This window comes from Rhinichthys klamathensis, unplaced genomic scaffold, assembly GCF_029890125.1.
Source record: "Rhinichthys klamathensis goyatoka isolate OS25496 unplaced genomic scaffold, OSU_Roscu_1.1 h1tg000211l_1, whole genome shotgun sequence".
In the NCBI taxonomy this organism is placed as follows: Eukaryota; Metazoa; Chordata; class Actinopteri; order Cypriniformes; family Leuciscidae; genus Rhinichthys; species Rhinichthys klamathensis.
Window position 1 is genome coordinate 454,343 of NW_026606736.1, and position 18,504 is coordinate 472,846.

The following is an 18,504-nucleotide window of genomic DNA, read 5'->3' on the forward strand; positions in this document are numbered from 1 at the left end:
TATTTTGAAATATTATTACAATTTAAAATAACTGTTTTCTATTTTAATGTATTTTAAAATGTATCTAACTGCCATTACTGCAGTCTTCAGTGTCACATTACCCTTTAGAAATATTTCTTATTATCATTGTTGAAAACAGTTGTGTTGCTTTATATTTTGTGATATGGGTGATACATTTTTACATGAATAGAACGTTATATATTTTATCGGAGAGATCACAGATTGTCTGACTTTGTTCAATTAATGTAATAAAAATGAATAATTTTTTCTAATAATTTTTTCATTAAAAAATTCAGATACAGAATTTTCCTTGTGAAATTTTAAGTGAGGAAATTTGTACAGAAAAGACAACACAGCTTCCACTTACTTTTGGTCCTCTTTCCTAATACTACCCTTCATTCGGGTAAATGTATCCATCTTTCCATTCAAACGTTCTTTCAAGAAGGAGTGGAAAATGTGTGTTTCCAAGACCTGTCATGAAGAAAAATCCATCAGTTGTACGGTTTGGTTCTATTTCTGAAGGTTGAAGACCAGATATATTATTAACTAGAAAGTTACTTTTTTATAAAATGGTTGGTCTTCTGGCTCCCTGGTCTTGAGAAACTCATCCGTGTTAAAAACTCTGTGTTCGTAACTTAGGTAATCACTGACATCTCTGGAAAAAGAAGCATTCATTTTTTTTCAATTAGACATATAGTGTGAAGAAGATTCAAATTCACTTAGCTCAAATTCAGTTCAGTTCATGATCTCACTGACCTAAACATGTTAACAATGAGCTCCAGGGTGATGTTTTGTATTTCCAAATTGAGTCCGTCTTGCCAACGTCTTCTCTGCATCCGAAACTCATTAAGATTTCCACAGGTGCTCTGATGAACCACTTCTAGGTCATAGTGTAATTGAAGACCTTTCCTTCTGCATGAAGACCCAGCAAAACAATTACAAACCTGGCAAATACATAACGGGACCTGGTCTCGCCAGCTGGGTCTGATAATGTGAGATTATCAATATATCAATGTATATTTTGATTACTCCAATAGAATAAAGACTCTTAGACTTAGTAAGACTGAATTTAATGGTTAAATGTTCTTACCGACTCTTGAAACTTTGAGCAGCTGCCTTTGGGGTGTCTGGGACGTCAACGCAATCACAGCGAGAGGAGGACACAGTTCCCTCATCAATATTGATCAGAATAAGGTCATCAGCTTCCTGACAAATGGACAGTGATTTCACAAATCACAAAAGTTGACAGGCATTTGATATAAGTAAAAACCACTGTCATGAATTTCTCAACATATAACGGTTGGCTAGGAACAGTTTTATAGAGATAAATAAATCAAATCATAAAAAATAAACCCAAAAAATCTAATTTGAACTAAAGAAGATTTAAATTTAGGCCAAATATGTATCTGGTATTTAGTAATACAATATGGTAATCCCAAAACTGCAAGGGAAAAACATATTCCTAAAATATAAAGACATTTATAAATTATTAATTATATTGTGTGATATTATATTGTGTGACATCATGCAACTGATTTTAAATTAAATAATTTGTCAGGGTGCCGGTCTGGGGTGCGTTTCCCAAAAGTCAGCTATGGTCGCAAGTTCCCTCATTATCCTCATAGTTCAATGAGTCTGTGTTTCCCGAAACCATAGTTCCAACGACAATTCGCAAACAGCATCGCAAAGTTGCATTGTTGGAACGACAGCTCTCGACCTGTGGTTAAAAGAAAAGTTTCTTGTTTGCAAAACAAGTTAGTTTCTTCGGTAACACTTTACTTGAAGGGGTGTCCATAAGACTGACATGACACCTTCATAATCATGAGATGACACATGTCATGAATATGAAGGCGGTTTTATGCATGTTTATGACAACTGTCATTAGGTGTCATTCGCTCAATTATGACATTTTTAATGCAAATATACGGAGCCCGGGAAGTCACCTGTGGGAAAAAAACAACAATCCGAGGCGACGGTTTTGCAATCCGTCCCCTCAGTTTATAAACTGTACTCACGAATTCTTAAACTGTTCCCTCGGTTTAACAATTCGTGCCCACGGATTAATAAACCGTACCCACGAGTTCCTAATCCGTGCTCTCAGATTTGTAAACCGTGCCCTCAGTTTTTGCAATCTGTACCCACAAATTCATAAACCGTGCCCACGCTTTCGCAATCCGTACTCACGCGTTTGTAATCCGTACTCACGGGTTTGTAATCCGTACTCACGGGTTTGTAATCCGTACTCACGGGTTTGTAATCCGTACTCACGGGTTTGTAATCCGTACTCACGGGTTTGTGGCTCGTCCCCCAGAGTGTGCCGCGTGATTCAACCAGGCCTCCTGTTTAGATGCGGGATGCATTGTTTTTAAAAGGACTTCACATACAATATATATATATATATATATATATAACACAAACACAAAGTTATAGGCCTATAAAAATAAAACATTCATAAATTGTTTTATGATTAACATATTCCTGTCTTAAGTGAACTCATTTAAAGTTATAAACGCAAATAATAGGCCTAATAATAATAATTAGGCTATTATTATTACATTTAGGCTACATATTTAGATATAAGACGCTTTTATCAAAAAAAGAAACAAAGCAATTCGTCAAATGTCAGTCATAATACAGGTTAGACAATAATACAGGGCTGAGATTATCATAAATAAACACAAGATTTTGACGCATATCCAAGTGTTTGTGCACAAAAAAATAAATACCATTGACTTTTTGCCTTTATTAAACATTTAAAATTTTCGCAAATTAATATGGAAAAAAAATAGATTTTACTTTCTAAAAACTATATTTTGCCCGCAGTGCTAAATGAGAAGAACATCTCTGGAACCATAAAGAGAGATGATTTATAGGATATTTATAGGCTAATCATAATAAATGTTTCTGAAAAATAACGATGGATTTTTATTGTTTAAATGAACAGTTTTCTAGTGACGGGCTAAACATATCTCCATCTCCGCTGTAAAGGATGCACCTTTAGAGAAATGCAGCTTTCGGATTGTAGGCTATAATCAGACGGTATTTGCTTTCGATTCGAATTTGTTTGTTTAAAAGTGGACATTTCAAGCTTTATATAGGCTTTTGTTTCAGTTCATTTATGAGACGCGCTCCGGAGATCATGAAGCGCCTGATTGTTTTATTTTATTTTACAAATACACAACGTTTTCTTGTTATTGTGAGTTTACACAAATAAAAGTAGTTGCAAATAATGTATTATGTATAATGTATTTTTTCTGTATGACCAGAAATGCTAGATTATTTTAAGTTGTTCCACTGTTGATAGGAACATGCAAGCGTTTGCGGCCGCGGCTCAGTGACATGCAGTGCGTGCTCCACACAAACACTTGGATATGCGTTAAAAACCTGTGTTTGTTTGTTATAATCTTAGCCAATTATTATTGTCTAAGACTGACATTTGACGAATTGCTTTGTTCTTTTTTTCTTTTTTTTTTTTTTTGTGGATAAAAGCGTCTTCTAAAAAGGCCTATGTAGCCTAAATGGATTTGATAGCTAGGCCTAATTATTATTTGCGTTTATTACTATGAATGAGTTCACCGAAGACAGTAATATGTTTAGCCTAACATAAAATAATTTTAAACTTATAACCAAATCTTTTACAGTTTTTGAACTGTGTGTTATTATTATTTTATTAATTTTTTTCGCTTATTATACTGAGCTTTTTCCTCTAAAAAATGGACTTTAAAGATAAAAGTAGCCTATAGGCTAAACTCATTTATAAATGCATTTTCTTTAGAAAATGCAAGAAATTATCCATTTAAAAAAAAGGGTTTTAAAAACAATGCAATGCATCCCGCGTCTAAACAGGAGGCCTGGTTGAATCACGCGGCACACTCTGGGGGACGAGCCACAAACCCGTGAGTACGGATTACAAACGCGTGAGTACGGATTGCGAAAGCGTGGGCACGGTTTATGAATTTGTGGGTACAGATTGCAAAAACTGAGGGCACGGTTTACAAATCTGAGAGCATTGATTAGGAACTCGTGGGTACGGTTTATTAATCCGTGGGCACGAATTGTTAAACCGAGGGAACAGTTTAAGAATTCGTGAGTACAGTTTATAAACTGAGGGGACGGATTGCAAAACCGTCGCCTCGGATTGTTTTTTTTTCCCCCACAGGTGACTTCCCGGGCTCCGTACAAATATGACTTTGTATGAGATGTCTTTGTTATGACTCCTTGACATAAACCAATACATCATAACCTGTCAGTGTCTTTGTCATGACAACTTGACATTACTAAGACAACACAACCTATCATAAATATGTCATAAACATGACATATCAGATTAATTATTAAACTTAAGAAACCACTTAGCTTTATTGGTTAACATTACATTAAACTGTCAGGTAGTTGGTTTTGACATTAGCTGTCATGAGGCCATTATAACATTTTAATGACCAATTCAATTTGTACCACTGTAGTTGAGGTCAAGAAAAATATTCATGACACAGTTATAATGGCCTCATGACAGCCTATGTAAAACCAACCATATGACAGTTTAATGTAATGTTAACCCATAAAGCTAAGTGGTTTCTTAAGTTTGATAATTAATCTGCTATGTCATGTTTATGACATATTTATGACAGGTTGTGGTGTCTTAGTAATGGCAAGTTGCCATGACAAAGACACTTACAGGTTATGATGTATTGGTTTATGTCAAGTTGTCATAACAAAGACATCTCAAACAATGTCATATTTGCATTAAAAATGTCATAATTGAGCGAATGACACCTAATGACAGTTGTCATAAACATGCATAAAACCTCCTTCATATTCATGATATGTGTCATGTCATGATTATGAAGGTGTCATGTCAGTCTTATGCACACCCCTTCAAGTAAAGTGTTACCGTTTCTTCTTGTAAAAGAAGTTATTACTCCACCACCTATGTGACATCCTTAACCAACGTGGTTGAACAACAAAATAGCGACAATACGGTTTTGAGAAACGGTCGTGACAAGCTAGTTGATTTCTTCAATGATGCATCATATTATGGTAGCAGCGAGTCATGTCGTTGTACAGGAAACGCACCTCTGATCAGCTCAAGGTTTGTTTGTCTTGTGTCTTGTGACACCTGGTGTTTGTGTTGTCATGCATTGCCCCTATGTTACCTTATCTCATTGAGCTCTCATCTGATTAGTTTAGTTTTTTTATTTTCCTCCCCTGCTCTCCTGAATGCTTTGGCTGCCAGATCCCATCCTTCCTGTTGCACCCTTCCTGTTCCCTTTTGGATCTTCCCTGTCCACCAGCCCCAAGATTCTAACTTATACCACCGCCAGGTCCCTGCTACCTCTACTCTCCAGGTTCCCTCTCTTTCCCTCCCCTGACATTGCCACTCTACATCCCCAGGTGTTCATCAGTGAGCTCACTTATCTTGTTGTCCTTGGACTGTACTCTTTTCTCCCCCAGTGTCGCTGTTTGGAACTGCTCTGGATTTCCCTTCTCCGATGCCTCATAGAAGTCCCTCGTACCTGGCTGGAATACTTCCTGTTCCCCCTTCTGACTCTGGCCTCTCTATTCCTCCTTTTGTGTTCCTGAATTTGTGTGGCTTTGATATTCAATAAATAAATTACTTATTCCCACAACTGTTTCCTCCTCTTTTACCATCCTGACTATCTATCGATCGGGCAGGGAAGATCCAAAGGGAGCAGGAAGGGTGCAACAGGAAGGACCGGATCCGGTGTTGTACCACATTCGAACGAATTATGTGACCCTAGTAGGTGCCATATTGAGCCTATCAGACCTACTCCTAATCCCAATCCTAATCCTAACTCTACCATCACTACAGCACCTACTAGGGTCACAGAATTCGCCACTACACCGGCAGCCAAAGCAGACAGTGGGGACAAAAAAACTAAACTAACCAGAGCTCAAAAACAATGCTAGAAGAACAGGACAAAATGAAGAAATAACCAAATCTCAAAAACTTCAGATAAATGACAGGAAAACAATACAGGGGCTGAATCCGAAATTGCCCCCAATACCCTTAAATAGGGCATTATTTGAAGGGACAAACATTTGTAGTGGTGTCCGTAACCATAGTGGACGTTATTGAGTGCACTCATTCTATCCCACATTGCACTGCAATAATGAGTGTACAACCGATGTACGCTCAACAGCTGTCTGAATTCGCTCATTCCTTTTCATTCACTCCTTCAAGTGAACAGTATTAGTGGACTAACGTAGGGTGTAGGGAGCGATTTCGGATTCAGCCTAGACTAAAGCGACAGCAAGAAGAACAAGATCAAGGTAAACACAGATGAGGGCCAGGTAAACTCAGTGATGCAGATTCGATTCAGCACAGGATAGAAAACAAGAGGGTAATAAAAAGGGTGACAAACGAACTAAAACAGGAGCTAGCCATTAAGAGATAAGGTAACAGGGGCAGAGTAACAATAGACAGAGCACATGGCATGACAACACAAACACCAGGAATCAGCCATGTGGTCCAGATATAGAAAGGAAACAAGACAAACAAACCCTGAGCTGATAAGACTGGCACCCTGACATACATAGATAGATTTCATAGGAAAAAAGTCTTCATAAATAATAAAAGTGAATTATTTAATTTTGACAAATTATTTCATTTCAAATCAGTTGCATGTCTAATTTCATGATAAATATTTTACACACAATATTATTACTTAATTATAAATGTCTTTATGGTTTAGGAATATGTTTATCTATACGTTTATTGAATGATTGATAATTTTATCCATCTATCGATCGATCGATAGATATAATAAAAATGTCAACAATAGAAATCATCAATAGAATAAACAATAATAATCTCTTAGAAAACAGAATGAAACATTAATAACATTACATTTGTTAAATGTTAATTATTTTGAATGTATTTTTATACTAAAAATTTTCAGTCCCTCTAGCAACCCTTTGCGGACTCCAGTTTAAAAAAGCCTGAACTAAAAAACAGCTAAATGAGTTAATAGGGAACATTTCTTAGACTTTACCATAGCAACTTCCTCATAGTGGCTGATGTGGCATCCCATGAGGAAGGCAGTCGGAGCCATAACAAAGTCAAGCATCTGTTGGGACAGTATGGGCACCAGTGGGTGCTGCCAGCGCAAGGGCCGAATATACAGCATGAAACACTCAGCGATCAGGGTCAGTTTGGACCAGTCGGAGGAAAAGAACACCATACTCTGCTCTGTGAGTATACTGGCTATGATCTACAGGGGAACAGAAACATGCAAAATTATTCCCATTTGATGTGGACCAAGAGAATCAATATCATTTTTGTTTAATCAAAAAGGTTTTTTTTTTTTCTCAAATATTTGCATCTAAAATTGACTGATTGACTGATAACTTTTTCCTTGTTAGAAGGAACACACACACACACACACACACACACACACACACACACACACACACACACACACACACACACACACACACACACACACACACACACACACACACACACACACACACACACACACACACACAGAGTGTTCATTCATTCGCTAACAAGGAAACTACAGTATCAATTTATTGTTGTTTCCATATTTAGAAATCAGCCTTATTACCTGCAGCAGCTCTCTGGACTTGAAGCAGAGGAACGGAAGATGCAGGTCCAGGTCAATGACAGGATGATTTTGATCTTTTTTGGATGGAAGGACAATGGTCAGAGGTAGCAAGGTGAACATCTGAAAAGAAAAATATGTAAATATATACAATATATTATATATTCATATGTAATCACAGATCTTCTTGTGGCATTACAGTTTTACTAAGCTCTCTGAATTAGCTAAACTTTAGATGCCTAAAATGAACCCACCACATGCAGCTGACCAGGAGGTGGAACTGGGATCAGAGCCAGTTTAGCAGAGAACTCCCTCACTTGCTCTTCCATATCAGTCATTTGACAGATTTTGAGCTGCTCTAAGAGGCTGAGGATGGGAGAGTGAAAACTCAGGTCATGAGGAAAAATCAGCAGACAAAGAAACAACTTTGACATTTGAAAAGTGTGACATTGTGGTGGTATCAAACTGGCAAGTACAGCATGAAGGCAGAATGCAGTTTATGATGTACCAATGCCCATCTAATACTGCTGACAAGCCTGTTGTTATACAGTATATTCTCCTGTGCCTTTTTTTCCAATACATGTGAATAATGTCTTGACTCTTGGCCATACCTGGACAGACAGTCCTTGAGAGTATTGTAATATGGGTGTTTTGATATAACACATATCGCATAAGCAGTGTAGAGTCGTGGAGACTTGGATGAGGACCGGTGTCCATTCTGATGAAGTATCCCTTCCTGTATAACAGAGTTTAAAATGAAAAGTTTGAATATATCAGAGCCTTAATCAAAACTGCATCACCTGCATGTCACTATATATCTTTCAATTTCATTAATCAATGGCTTTAGTTTATTTAGAATTTTTTTTTTTACACTTTTTTTCACTAACATTTTCCAGTCTCCCAAATAAAAAGTTTGAATATCTAAATGCGTAAATCAAAACTCCATCCCCTGCACACCACCATATATTTTAGTTTGAAAAGTACTTCAAATCGCAATTTCAGTTTCATTATACAGTGGTCTGTTTTATTTTTGCGACTTTAAACATATAATATCCATACTGTTAGATCCAGCCCATGTCTTAAGTGGTTAACCTTTATAAAAAGGTGGTTTTGAGACCATAACTAACAAACATTACATATATACTGTAACTCGGATCGGATGCCAAACCAACAATGTCCAAACAGTAATAAATTTTAAAGTCCCCCTGTAGTCAACAATTGTATCCCTTAAAACTCATCTTTGATCACCAAAATGACATATTTAAATGTTTTTTCCTGTGAAAAAAAAACGTCATGCCTTAAAATACGGTAGCTTGAATTTAACTCCACACCCTTGCCTCATTTAGTATACGTGGGTTCATGAATATGCAAATTAGCCCTTCCTCAACTCACACCAGCTCAGAGACTTGGTTTGATTCGGTACAAGGTAGTCAGAAACACCAGCGATTTCAAACTGCATCTTTTTTAAACTTCCATTTAAAGGAGAAAATAAAACACCACATATAAACAACATTAAAAACTTGATATTCATCACTGGGGGACTTGAATAAAAACTAGAGCAACTTCCAGTTACCATGTCACAATAATTCAGGACACACTCATAAACAGCAGGTAACATTCAGAGCAGGTGATCTGTCAATACACAACCATAAAGATAGGTTTTCAAGCTAATAATCATCTGACCTGTATTGGTTTATAGTACTGGAGAACTACTCCATGAGACTGGTTTCCAAACACATCAGTGAAGACTAGGAAGTGAAACTTTTCCACCTTTTGCTCCCGAGTTACCTGAAGCCCTCCTGATTTAGAAGAAAGAAATGAATGTTAGTGTAATCTAATCATTATAAACTAATGTTAACACTAGTCTGCACTGAACTATTTAACATTTACAGCATGAATTCTTCTTTATACTGCTGTCTGTGTGCTGACCTTTGCCCCGTTCTACAGAGATTTTATACTGTTTCTAAAGTATTACACTGTGAAATGTATGAAGGTCTGGGTGGAACAGAATTGTATCAGATGCATATAGTCAAGCTTTTGCACAGTTTAGTTTCACCTGGAAAGCAAAGATGAGGCAGAGCCACCAGATCCAGATCTTTGGGAACACAGACATCCTCTGGGATTTCATCCTTGGGGTTTCCAGTGTTAATAACGGGCCTATCCGTTTTCTTCTTAATGACGGAGCGCCGTAGCGGAGTATGGCTGAAATTTCCCATGGCCGGTTCAATGACGCTATCTTTGGGCACAAACGGAGGAGCACAGACCTGTATGACCTCAGGATCGAGCCGAGGTGGATGACTTCCATCCTCCTGCAGCAAAGACTGGTCACATATCGAAAAACACAGGACATTTACACATAAAATCACATGGTGCATGGTGATTCTCCATGGTGATTTTAAAGGTGTATCCATTGCCCATGATTAATTTGTTCATACCAAAATACCAATATTTTACTGAAATGAAGTGAGTATTTTTGTAAAATAAAAAAATTCAGGTACACTAATACCTGTATATACAGTATGACTGGAGACTTCATCTAATGTAAATGTAAACATCAATTTAAACATTGTCTAATGCGATGTTTAATTCTTTAGGAGCACTTTAGGTGTTTTTTGAAATGTTTTTTATTATTTTGATATACATTCTTTGAAAAAAAGTTTCTATATTGAACCTTAAAGGGTTATTTCAGGTGCTTCAGAACCTTTAAGGGGTTCACATCATGGGATAATTTTATGGATTTAGTTTTAATTAATCAATGTTGCTTTAATTCATTTTTAATTTTAATTACATTTTATGAATAAAAACATACTTTATTACTAGAAAAATGGAAATAACCCATTAAACAAATGTATTATGCAATCATTTAAGACATTTCTCCTTATGTAAAACCTTTTTGACATATTAGAGTAGAGAGTTCTTTAAAATTGAGTCAAGAACCCTGTGGTTCTACAGGTCCTTCTCAAAAAATTTGCATATTGTGATAAAGTTCATTATTTTCCATAATGTAATGATAAAAAGTAAACTTTCATATATTTTAGATTCATTGCATACCAACTGAAATATTTCAGGTCTTTTATTGTTTTAATACTGATGATTTTGGCATACAGCTCATGAAAACCCAAAATTCCTGTCTCAAAAAATTAGCATATCATGAAAAGGGTCTCTAAACGAGCTATTAACCTAATCATCTGAATCAACTAATTAACTCTAAACACCTGCAAAAGATTCCTGAGGCTTTTAAAAACTCCCAGCCTGTTTCATTACTCAAAACCGCAATCATGGGTAAGACTGCCGACCTGACTGCTGTCCAGAAGGGCATCATTGACACCCTCAAGCAAGAGGGTAAGACAGAAAGAAATTTCTGAACAAATAGGCTGTTCCCAGAGTGCTGTATCAAGGCACCTCAGTGGGAAGTCTGTGGGAAGGAAAGAGTGTGGCAAAAAACGCTGCACAACGAGAAGAGGTGACCGGACCCTGAGGAAGATTGTGGAGAAGGACCGATTCCAGACCTTGGGGGACCTGCGGAAGCAGTGGACTGAGTCTGGAGTAGAAACATCCAGAGCCACCGTGCACAGGCGTGTGCAGGAAATGGGCTACAGGTGCCGCATTCCCCAGGTCAAGCCACGTTTGAACCAGAAACAGCGGCAGAAGTGCCTGACCTGGGCTACAGAGAAGCAGCACTGGACTGTTGCTCAGTTTTGCATGTCATTCGGAAATCAAGGTGCCAGAGTCTGGAGGAAGACTGGGGAGAAGGAAATGCCAAAATGCCTTAAGTCCAGTGTCAAGTACCCACAGTCAGTGATGGTCTGGGGTGCCATGTCAGCTGCTGGTGTTGGTGCACTGTGTTTTATCAAGGGCAGGGTCAATGCAGCTAGCTATCAGGAGATTTTGGAGCACTTCATGCTTCCATCTGCTGAAAAGCTTTATGGAGATGAAGATTTCGTTATTCAGCACGACCTGGCACCTGCTCACAGTGCCAAAACCACTGGTAAATGGTTTACTGACCATGGTATTACTGTGCTCAATTACCCTGCCAACTCTCCTGCCCTGAACCCCATAGAGAATCTGTGGGATATTGTGAAGAGAAAGTTGAGAGACGCAAGACCCAACACTCTGGATGAGCTTAAGGCCGCTATCGAAGCATCCTGGGCCTCCATAACACCTCAGCAGTGCCACAGGCTGATTGCCTCCATGCCACGCCGCATTGAAGCAGTCATTTCTGCAAAAGGATTCCCGACCAAGTATTGACTATTGAGTGCATAACTGAACATAATTATTTGAAGGTTGACTCTTTTTTTTGTATTAAAAACACTTCTTTTATTGGTCGGATGAAATATGCAAATTTTTTGAGACAGGAATTTGGGGTTTTCATGAGCTGTATGCCAAAATCATCAGTATTAAAACAATAAAAGACCTGAAATATTTCAGTTGGTGTGCAATGAATCTAAAATATATGAAAGTTTAATTTTTATCATTACATTATGGAAAATAATGAACTTTATCACAATATGCTAATTTTTTGAGAAGGACCTGTATATAGAGCCCCATTGAATCTCTCTCTCTCTTTTTAAAGAGTGTACCATAGCACCTTTTATAAAGTAAGTAAATTTTATGTTTATGTATATTCCCATATATACAATAATAAAACTAAACGGTAAGGATTAACCTGAAAATGAAACCAAAAGATGCACCACAATCACAAATTCCATCACATAATAATATAGCCCTGTGCCTGTTTCATCATGTCTCGTGAACAATATGTTTTCTGTGTCTTTAGCAAGAGATCTAGTTTGTTTAGGGCACCTATTATGCCCCTTTTCACAAGATGTAAAATAAGTCTCTGATGTCCCCAGAGTGTGTATGTGAAGTTAACTCAAAATACCCAACAGATAATTTTTTACAGCATGTTTAAATTGTCACTTTTTGGGGCTCAGAAAAACGCGCCATTTTTGTGTGTATCCTTTAAATGCAAATGAGCTGCTGCTGCCGGTGTGGTGAAGTGTTGGGTCCCACTGAAGTGTAGAGTCCCAGCTAAGGACCCCATTAGTATGCTAGTAGTATGCCTGATCTAAATATGTTCTCACGATAACTTGTAGCTAACGTGAGCTGTTTAAAGGGGAACTTGGCAACTATTTCAACTTAATAAAACCGTTTAGAAATCATTTGAATGGTTCAATAACATGTTCTGGAGAGAATGGTGACTTTCCCCGCTCCCCCCAGATTTCCCAGGCAGAAAACCAACCTTGAAACATCGGGACTAACGTCCCGGTAAGTTGGAAATAGGAAGTCTCGTGAGAAGCGAGAACGAGCGAGAAACACGAACTGCTTTATGGCAATTCGACATAATTCTATGATATTGTGTATGATATATTACCCACCTCGGTAGACATAGCTCCACACGATAAAGTTGGCCGGCTCCGATAATAACAAATGCACATAAGCAGCGGTAGAAAGCGGGAGGAAGGTGACGCAAGTGAGTTTTTTTATGACAGCGTTGTGAAAATATACGCCGCACAGCTGTAGGGGGAGCTCGATGAGAAAACATGCGACAACAAAAGTGAAAATCAGCGAAGAAATGGCTAGAGTTGCCAAGTTCCCCTTTAAGCGTTATGTGGTAACTTTATGTAGGCCTAGAATGCTAAATCCCGCTGATATGAAGGCCTACAGCTAAATCCCGCTGCTATCTGCAAGATAAGATAAAAATTTAAATAAAAGATAAAAGCAGTTTGTTGCCATCAAGTAATACGTTTATTTGTATAGCGCTTTTCATAGTAGGTTGCGTCAATAGCAGAGGAGAAAGGCCGCGAAATTTTCAGTCGAGAATGTAGTTGTTTAAAGCTCAAATCTGTGGTCCCACTGAAGTGTTGAGTCCCAGCTAAGGACCCCAGCAATCCGATTGGTTCAAAGCACGTTTTATGGGTAATCGGTTTAGTGCCTGGTTACAAATCAGAGAAAATCACTTTATTATAGAAGACGTTTGAACGATAGTTTCTCGTGTGGATGCGAAAGTTTCTCGCGAGCACGTGAAAGTATGTATATTTAAATATATATTTTTTTTTTTTTTTTTTTTTTTCGTGAGCACATGATTGTTTCTAGTGAGCATGCGATAGTTTCTCGTGAGCACATGACAGTCTGTATATTTTTATTCTTGCAAAGGTCCCTTTAGGGGCTCCGTGTATTACAGTTATATTGTGTAAAAAAAAAAAAAAAAGGGAATACTGTCAGGATTACAATGGTTTCACTTATCTTATAAGATAAGTTTACAACAGCGTATAGTGGAAAACCAATCAAGGAAAACATATGCCTAGACTAGCCCCTCCTAGTGGTCATAATATAAAAAACAAAGGAAAAAAAACCTTCTGCTTTGCTTCAGAAGGCCTTTATTAACCCCCCGGACCCGTTTGGAGTTCATTTATGATGGATGGATGCACTTTTTTGAGCTTCAATCTGTTGGTTGCAATCCACTGCCACCATAAAGCTTGGAAGAGCCACGACATTTATTAATATAACTCGGATTGTATTCGTCTGAAAGAAGAATGTCATATACACCTAGGATGGCTTGAGTGTGGGTAAATCATGAGATAATTTTCAATCTAAAGTGAACTACTCCTTTAATAACTTAATAGCTTTCTAAGAATAACACAAGCTTAACAAAAAATATTCTTACAAGAATGTTTTCCAACAAAATAAAGGAAATATTAACTTGTTTAAAGCTTAATTTTTTCCATCAGGCACTAATTTTCAGACTCTTAATAAGCTGCTCAGTTGCGGGTTACACTTGTTTGAGCAGCAATGTAGGCAAAACAGATCTGAGAGAAATTTCGAAAAGTAGAATTAAAGAGCTGGTTCTGTTGCTTTTTACTTGACTTTGTTTACATAATATGTGACTTTGAAGGAATCCAAAAGTAATCAGATTACATTATTTTTATATTGTGCAAGATTACGTTACTGAATACATTTTTTATGAAGTAATTTGTAACTGTAATGGATTACATGTTTAAGGTAACCCTCCCAACTCTCTTATTCTACCTGGGACAGCTCCTTCAGTTTATCATTTGAAAGTCCAACAACGACACATGCTTCCAGTAATCCTGAAGGCAGACCGTCTGCCATTGAGAATCAAAAAGATTGTCACTCCTCATAAGATCTGCAATACACACACACACACAGACACAGACACAGAGAGAGAGAGAGAGAGAGAAATACACATTAATTTCCATGCTAATTGAAATCTGAAAGTAGAAAATTTTTGCTTAACACTGAACCGTAGAATGTGGTAACCTATAAAGATACATTAACATCTTACACAAATCCCATAAATCAGGGATAACACAACATCAACCAAACAAGCAACTACAGGCAACTTGTAACTCAGATAACATTTTAAAAGACCACACCAATGATGCCAGGCATGGTTGTGTAAACAGAAGAAAGTTATTACACACCCTGGAAAATGTACTCGGTTACTTACGTAACCTCGGTTCCCTGAGATATGGGAACGAGTACTGCGTCGCTAGATGCTATTATGGGCAAAACTCCTTTTTCTCCGAATTCTGAAGCCTTTTTAATCACGCAGTGAAACTGCACGGCCATTGGTTCGTGCAGAGTAATAAAACAAAATGGCGGAGCTGCACGAGGCAGAGAAACCCGCCAGGGCGTGCTAATATGGGCGTGGCATCTGGCTATAAAAGCAGGCGATCTGGCATAGGATACTCAGATTAAATTCAACTGAAGCGACGAACTGAGAGTCGTGCAGCAATATAGCACGGCCTGAAACGCAGTATCTCAAGGAACCGAGGTTACGTAAGTAACCGAGGTTACGTAAGTAACCTTTCGATACTTTACTCATACTGTGTCGCTAGACGCTGTTATGGGGAACCAATACAATCACGCCGTGCTATGGCTGCGAAACGACTATAATGATATACTTGGCCTTAAGCCCTAGCAGAGCCTAGAGGAACCAAGACATAATAGGGAATACTCATTTCTTTGGTGCGGCCTCCGAAGCATACAAAAAGCTGTTCCGCATGTCTAAAAGAGGCAGAACGCTCTATGTATATTCTAAAAGCCCTGACAGTGCAGAGTAAATGCAGCTCTTGTTCATCCGCGGAGGGAGGAAGTGCTGAGAGGGAACAACAGAGTAGAGAGCACCTTAGGTATATAACCATGCTTTGGTTTGAGGACGACTTTGCAGTTGTTTGCAAATTCCAAGCATGAGGCTGGTTTGCCTTCACACAGAGCTCCCCAACCTGTGTCGGAAGCATCTGTCGAGACCACTTTCCTTCTGGTAACCGCCCCCAGCGCCACGCCAGACTGGAACCAATGAGGATTCCTCCAAGGGGCCAGGGCTGACATGCAGGCCTGGCTCACCCTGAAACGTAGGCGTCCATGATGCCAGGCATGGGCTGGTACTCAAGGTTTCAACCAGTACTGTAGGGGCTGTGTGCAGCAGTACTGGAGAGGGAGAGGCCATGAGGCCCAGCATCCTCTGAAAAGACCTGACGGTGGGAGAGGCTCTGATTTTGAAGGAGGCCGCGAGCTGTTCAATGGTCAGAGCGCGATTCAGGCACCTGAGGTCTAAGATGGGTCTGAGACCGCCATCTTTCTTGGGGACGAGGAAGTAACGGCTGTAAAAGCCTGACTCGCTCTGTGCTGGCGGGACCGTTTCTACGGCTCCTTTCGCCAGTAAATTCATCACCTCGGCGCGGAGGACGAGAGCTTTGTTGCTCCATACCAAGGTGGGAACCACGCCGCTGAAGTGCAGGGGTCTGCGAGCGAATTGTAGAGAGTAACCTCATTTTATTATCCCCAAAACCCATTCTGACACTCCGGGGATGCTGTCGGCGCAGTCCTGGGGCGACTCGGAGCATTATGGGAGCTTAAATGCTTGGGTAGGAAGTGTCACATAGCCTGGGACGACTTCTGTGCCATGGTGAAGTGCTATCCGAAGCCTTTAACGGTGTGTCCGAATAGGCCGGTGGGAGAGACTGGCCATGGATCTCCCAATAGCCTGTGCCTTCATTTTAGTAGCGCGCAGGGCCAGGTTAGTTGCGCTGCACAGCTCTCTAAATGCGGCCGGGTCGGGTCCAGACTCCTACATGCTGCGGAGGAGTTTGGCCTGGTAGACCCATAGCACGGCCATAGAATGTAGTGCGGACGTAGTGCCTGCCCAGCCGAAGAGTAGACTCGTCCACCGAGGGCTGACGTGGTCGTACAGGGCTGAGATGGATGAACTGCGCCGTCAACACTGGTGAGAGCGGAAGAAGAAGAAGTTTGCAGACGGGCTGAGTAGGGGGTGCGCCATGACTTCGTGAGCTCGTCGTGGACTTCCGGGAAAAATGGCGCTGCTTGCTGACGAGGGGCCTGATGGCGCCCTGGCAGGAACCACTCATCTAACTGGCTGCGTGTGGGTTCTTCAGGGGCAGCCCAATCCAGTCCAAGCTCTTCGGCAGCTTTGGAAAGGACGTGGAGAAGCTCGGCGTCAATCCCAACTCTTGCGTCGGTTGGCTCTCAAAAGAGCAAGAAAGCGATCCCAGTGGGAGGGATCGGCAAAGAGCTGATCAACAGTGAGAAGGCTTGAATCCTCGGGAGTATCAGCGAAGAGAAGTGTCGTCGCTGAAAGAGAATTGATCTGAGTATGCCAGATCGTCTGCTTTTATAGCCAGATGCCACGTCCATATTGGCACACTCTGGCGGGCTTCTCTGCCATAGGATCATGCAGCTCCGCTGCCTCGCCATTGGTCATTACTCAGCACGAACCAATGGCCGTGCAGTTTCACTGCGTGATTAAAAAGGCTTCAGAATTCGACGCAGTACCAGTAAAGTATCGAAAGGGAACACACAGATGTGTATCATAATCTAATTTTCCTGCTCTGGAAGTTCCTGGGTTAAATTAGACTCGTGTGTTGCAAGAGTAAAATTTCTCAAGAGCAGGCTACAATATTTTAATAAATAAAGTACATATTAAAAATATAGCTATTTTAAACACACACTTAATCCACAACTGAAACAACATGCAACACTTAATTTAATTACTGCTCACTCCCCCCTCCTCGTCATAGGTATATTAACAGTATTTTTCCTATTTCAAGAGGTATTTAACCTAATAGGAATAGCTGCAAAAGTGTTCACATAGATGGGTAGCTGTTCTCTATGAAATATCTATCTAAATGGCCTAATCTAAAAGTTAGCGAAAACGTTTAAAAAAAATCATCATCGTGTATTCTTCTACTACCCATATAAAATGCTCATGTTTGCTGAGAATGCACGCACCTTTGTCGATCATCGGTATTCCCGAAAGTGAAATTACGCACCGGGACAGTTGGATATAAACGGGACACACTAAACACGTTCCAGCATGCGGAGCACATGATCTGCGCATGCGTTCTACAGTCAACAGGTACGTTGTTCTCAATGGCCAGGTGCTACCTTTATGGTGAGGCAAAACCAAACCTGATTATATTTGGAAAGCAATTATCTGACATAAAAAATAGCTAGTTTTAAACACATCAAATATCCGTAAACAGACACTCATAGAATTGTGACACCCAGAAATAACTGTTGCTGATTAAACATAATACAGTTTAACGCCCAGAACATTATTTTCTGAAGGTTAATCATCTCTTTTCACTGACTATTTGCTGAAATAATTGAAAAAAAGTTTCAAGCCCTATTTTTTACCTTCTTCATTCATGAAATACGACTCGCAACAGTGGATGAGAACAAATTACTTTTTAAATGAAAATATTGCAATGAAAATGAAATCGTTCACGGTAACTTAACGGTAATCTAGTTTTTGTTAAAAGCGAATTTACTTTTTCCTGAAATATGTAGGCCTATATAGGCTCGTGTATTATGTGTCACCTATGTGTGTCACCCAGTATCCAATGTACTTACGCCATCTAGTGGTCCATCAATT

The 18,504-nt window shown here is 39.4% G+C and overlaps 1 protein-coding gene across 1 annotated transcript in view; it reads right to left on the bottom strand.

The window, feature by feature from the left end:
* dennd3b (DENN/MADD domain containing 3b) overlaps positions 1-17,895 on the bottom strand; it is a 33,919-nt gene extending 16,024 nt beyond the window's left edge. The window contains exons 1-12 of the mRNA XM_056263985.1: positions 17,859-17,895; positions 14,616-14,723; positions 9,643-9,907; positions 9,270-9,385; positions 8,198-8,322; positions 7,841-7,952; positions 7,590-7,709; positions 7,014-7,232; positions 1,091-1,206; positions 757-912; positions 559-655; positions 368-471 (exon numbers count right to left, since the gene is read on the bottom strand). Of these exons, the coding sequence (XP_056119960.1) occupies positions 368-471; positions 559-655; positions 757-912; positions 1,091-1,206; positions 7,014-7,232; positions 7,590-7,709; positions 7,841-7,952; positions 8,198-8,322; positions 9,270-9,385; positions 9,643-9,907; positions 14,616-14,699 (1,514 nt within the window). The 5' untranslated portion in view covers positions 14,700-14,723; positions 17,859-17,895. The remainder of the gene's footprint in view (positions 1-367; positions 472-558; positions 656-756; positions 913-1,090; positions 1,207-7,013; positions 7,233-7,589; positions 7,710-7,840; positions 7,953-8,197; positions 8,323-9,269; positions 9,386-9,642; positions 9,908-14,615; positions 14,724-17,858) is intronic.
* Positions 17,896-18,504: the final 609 nt, after the last annotated feature.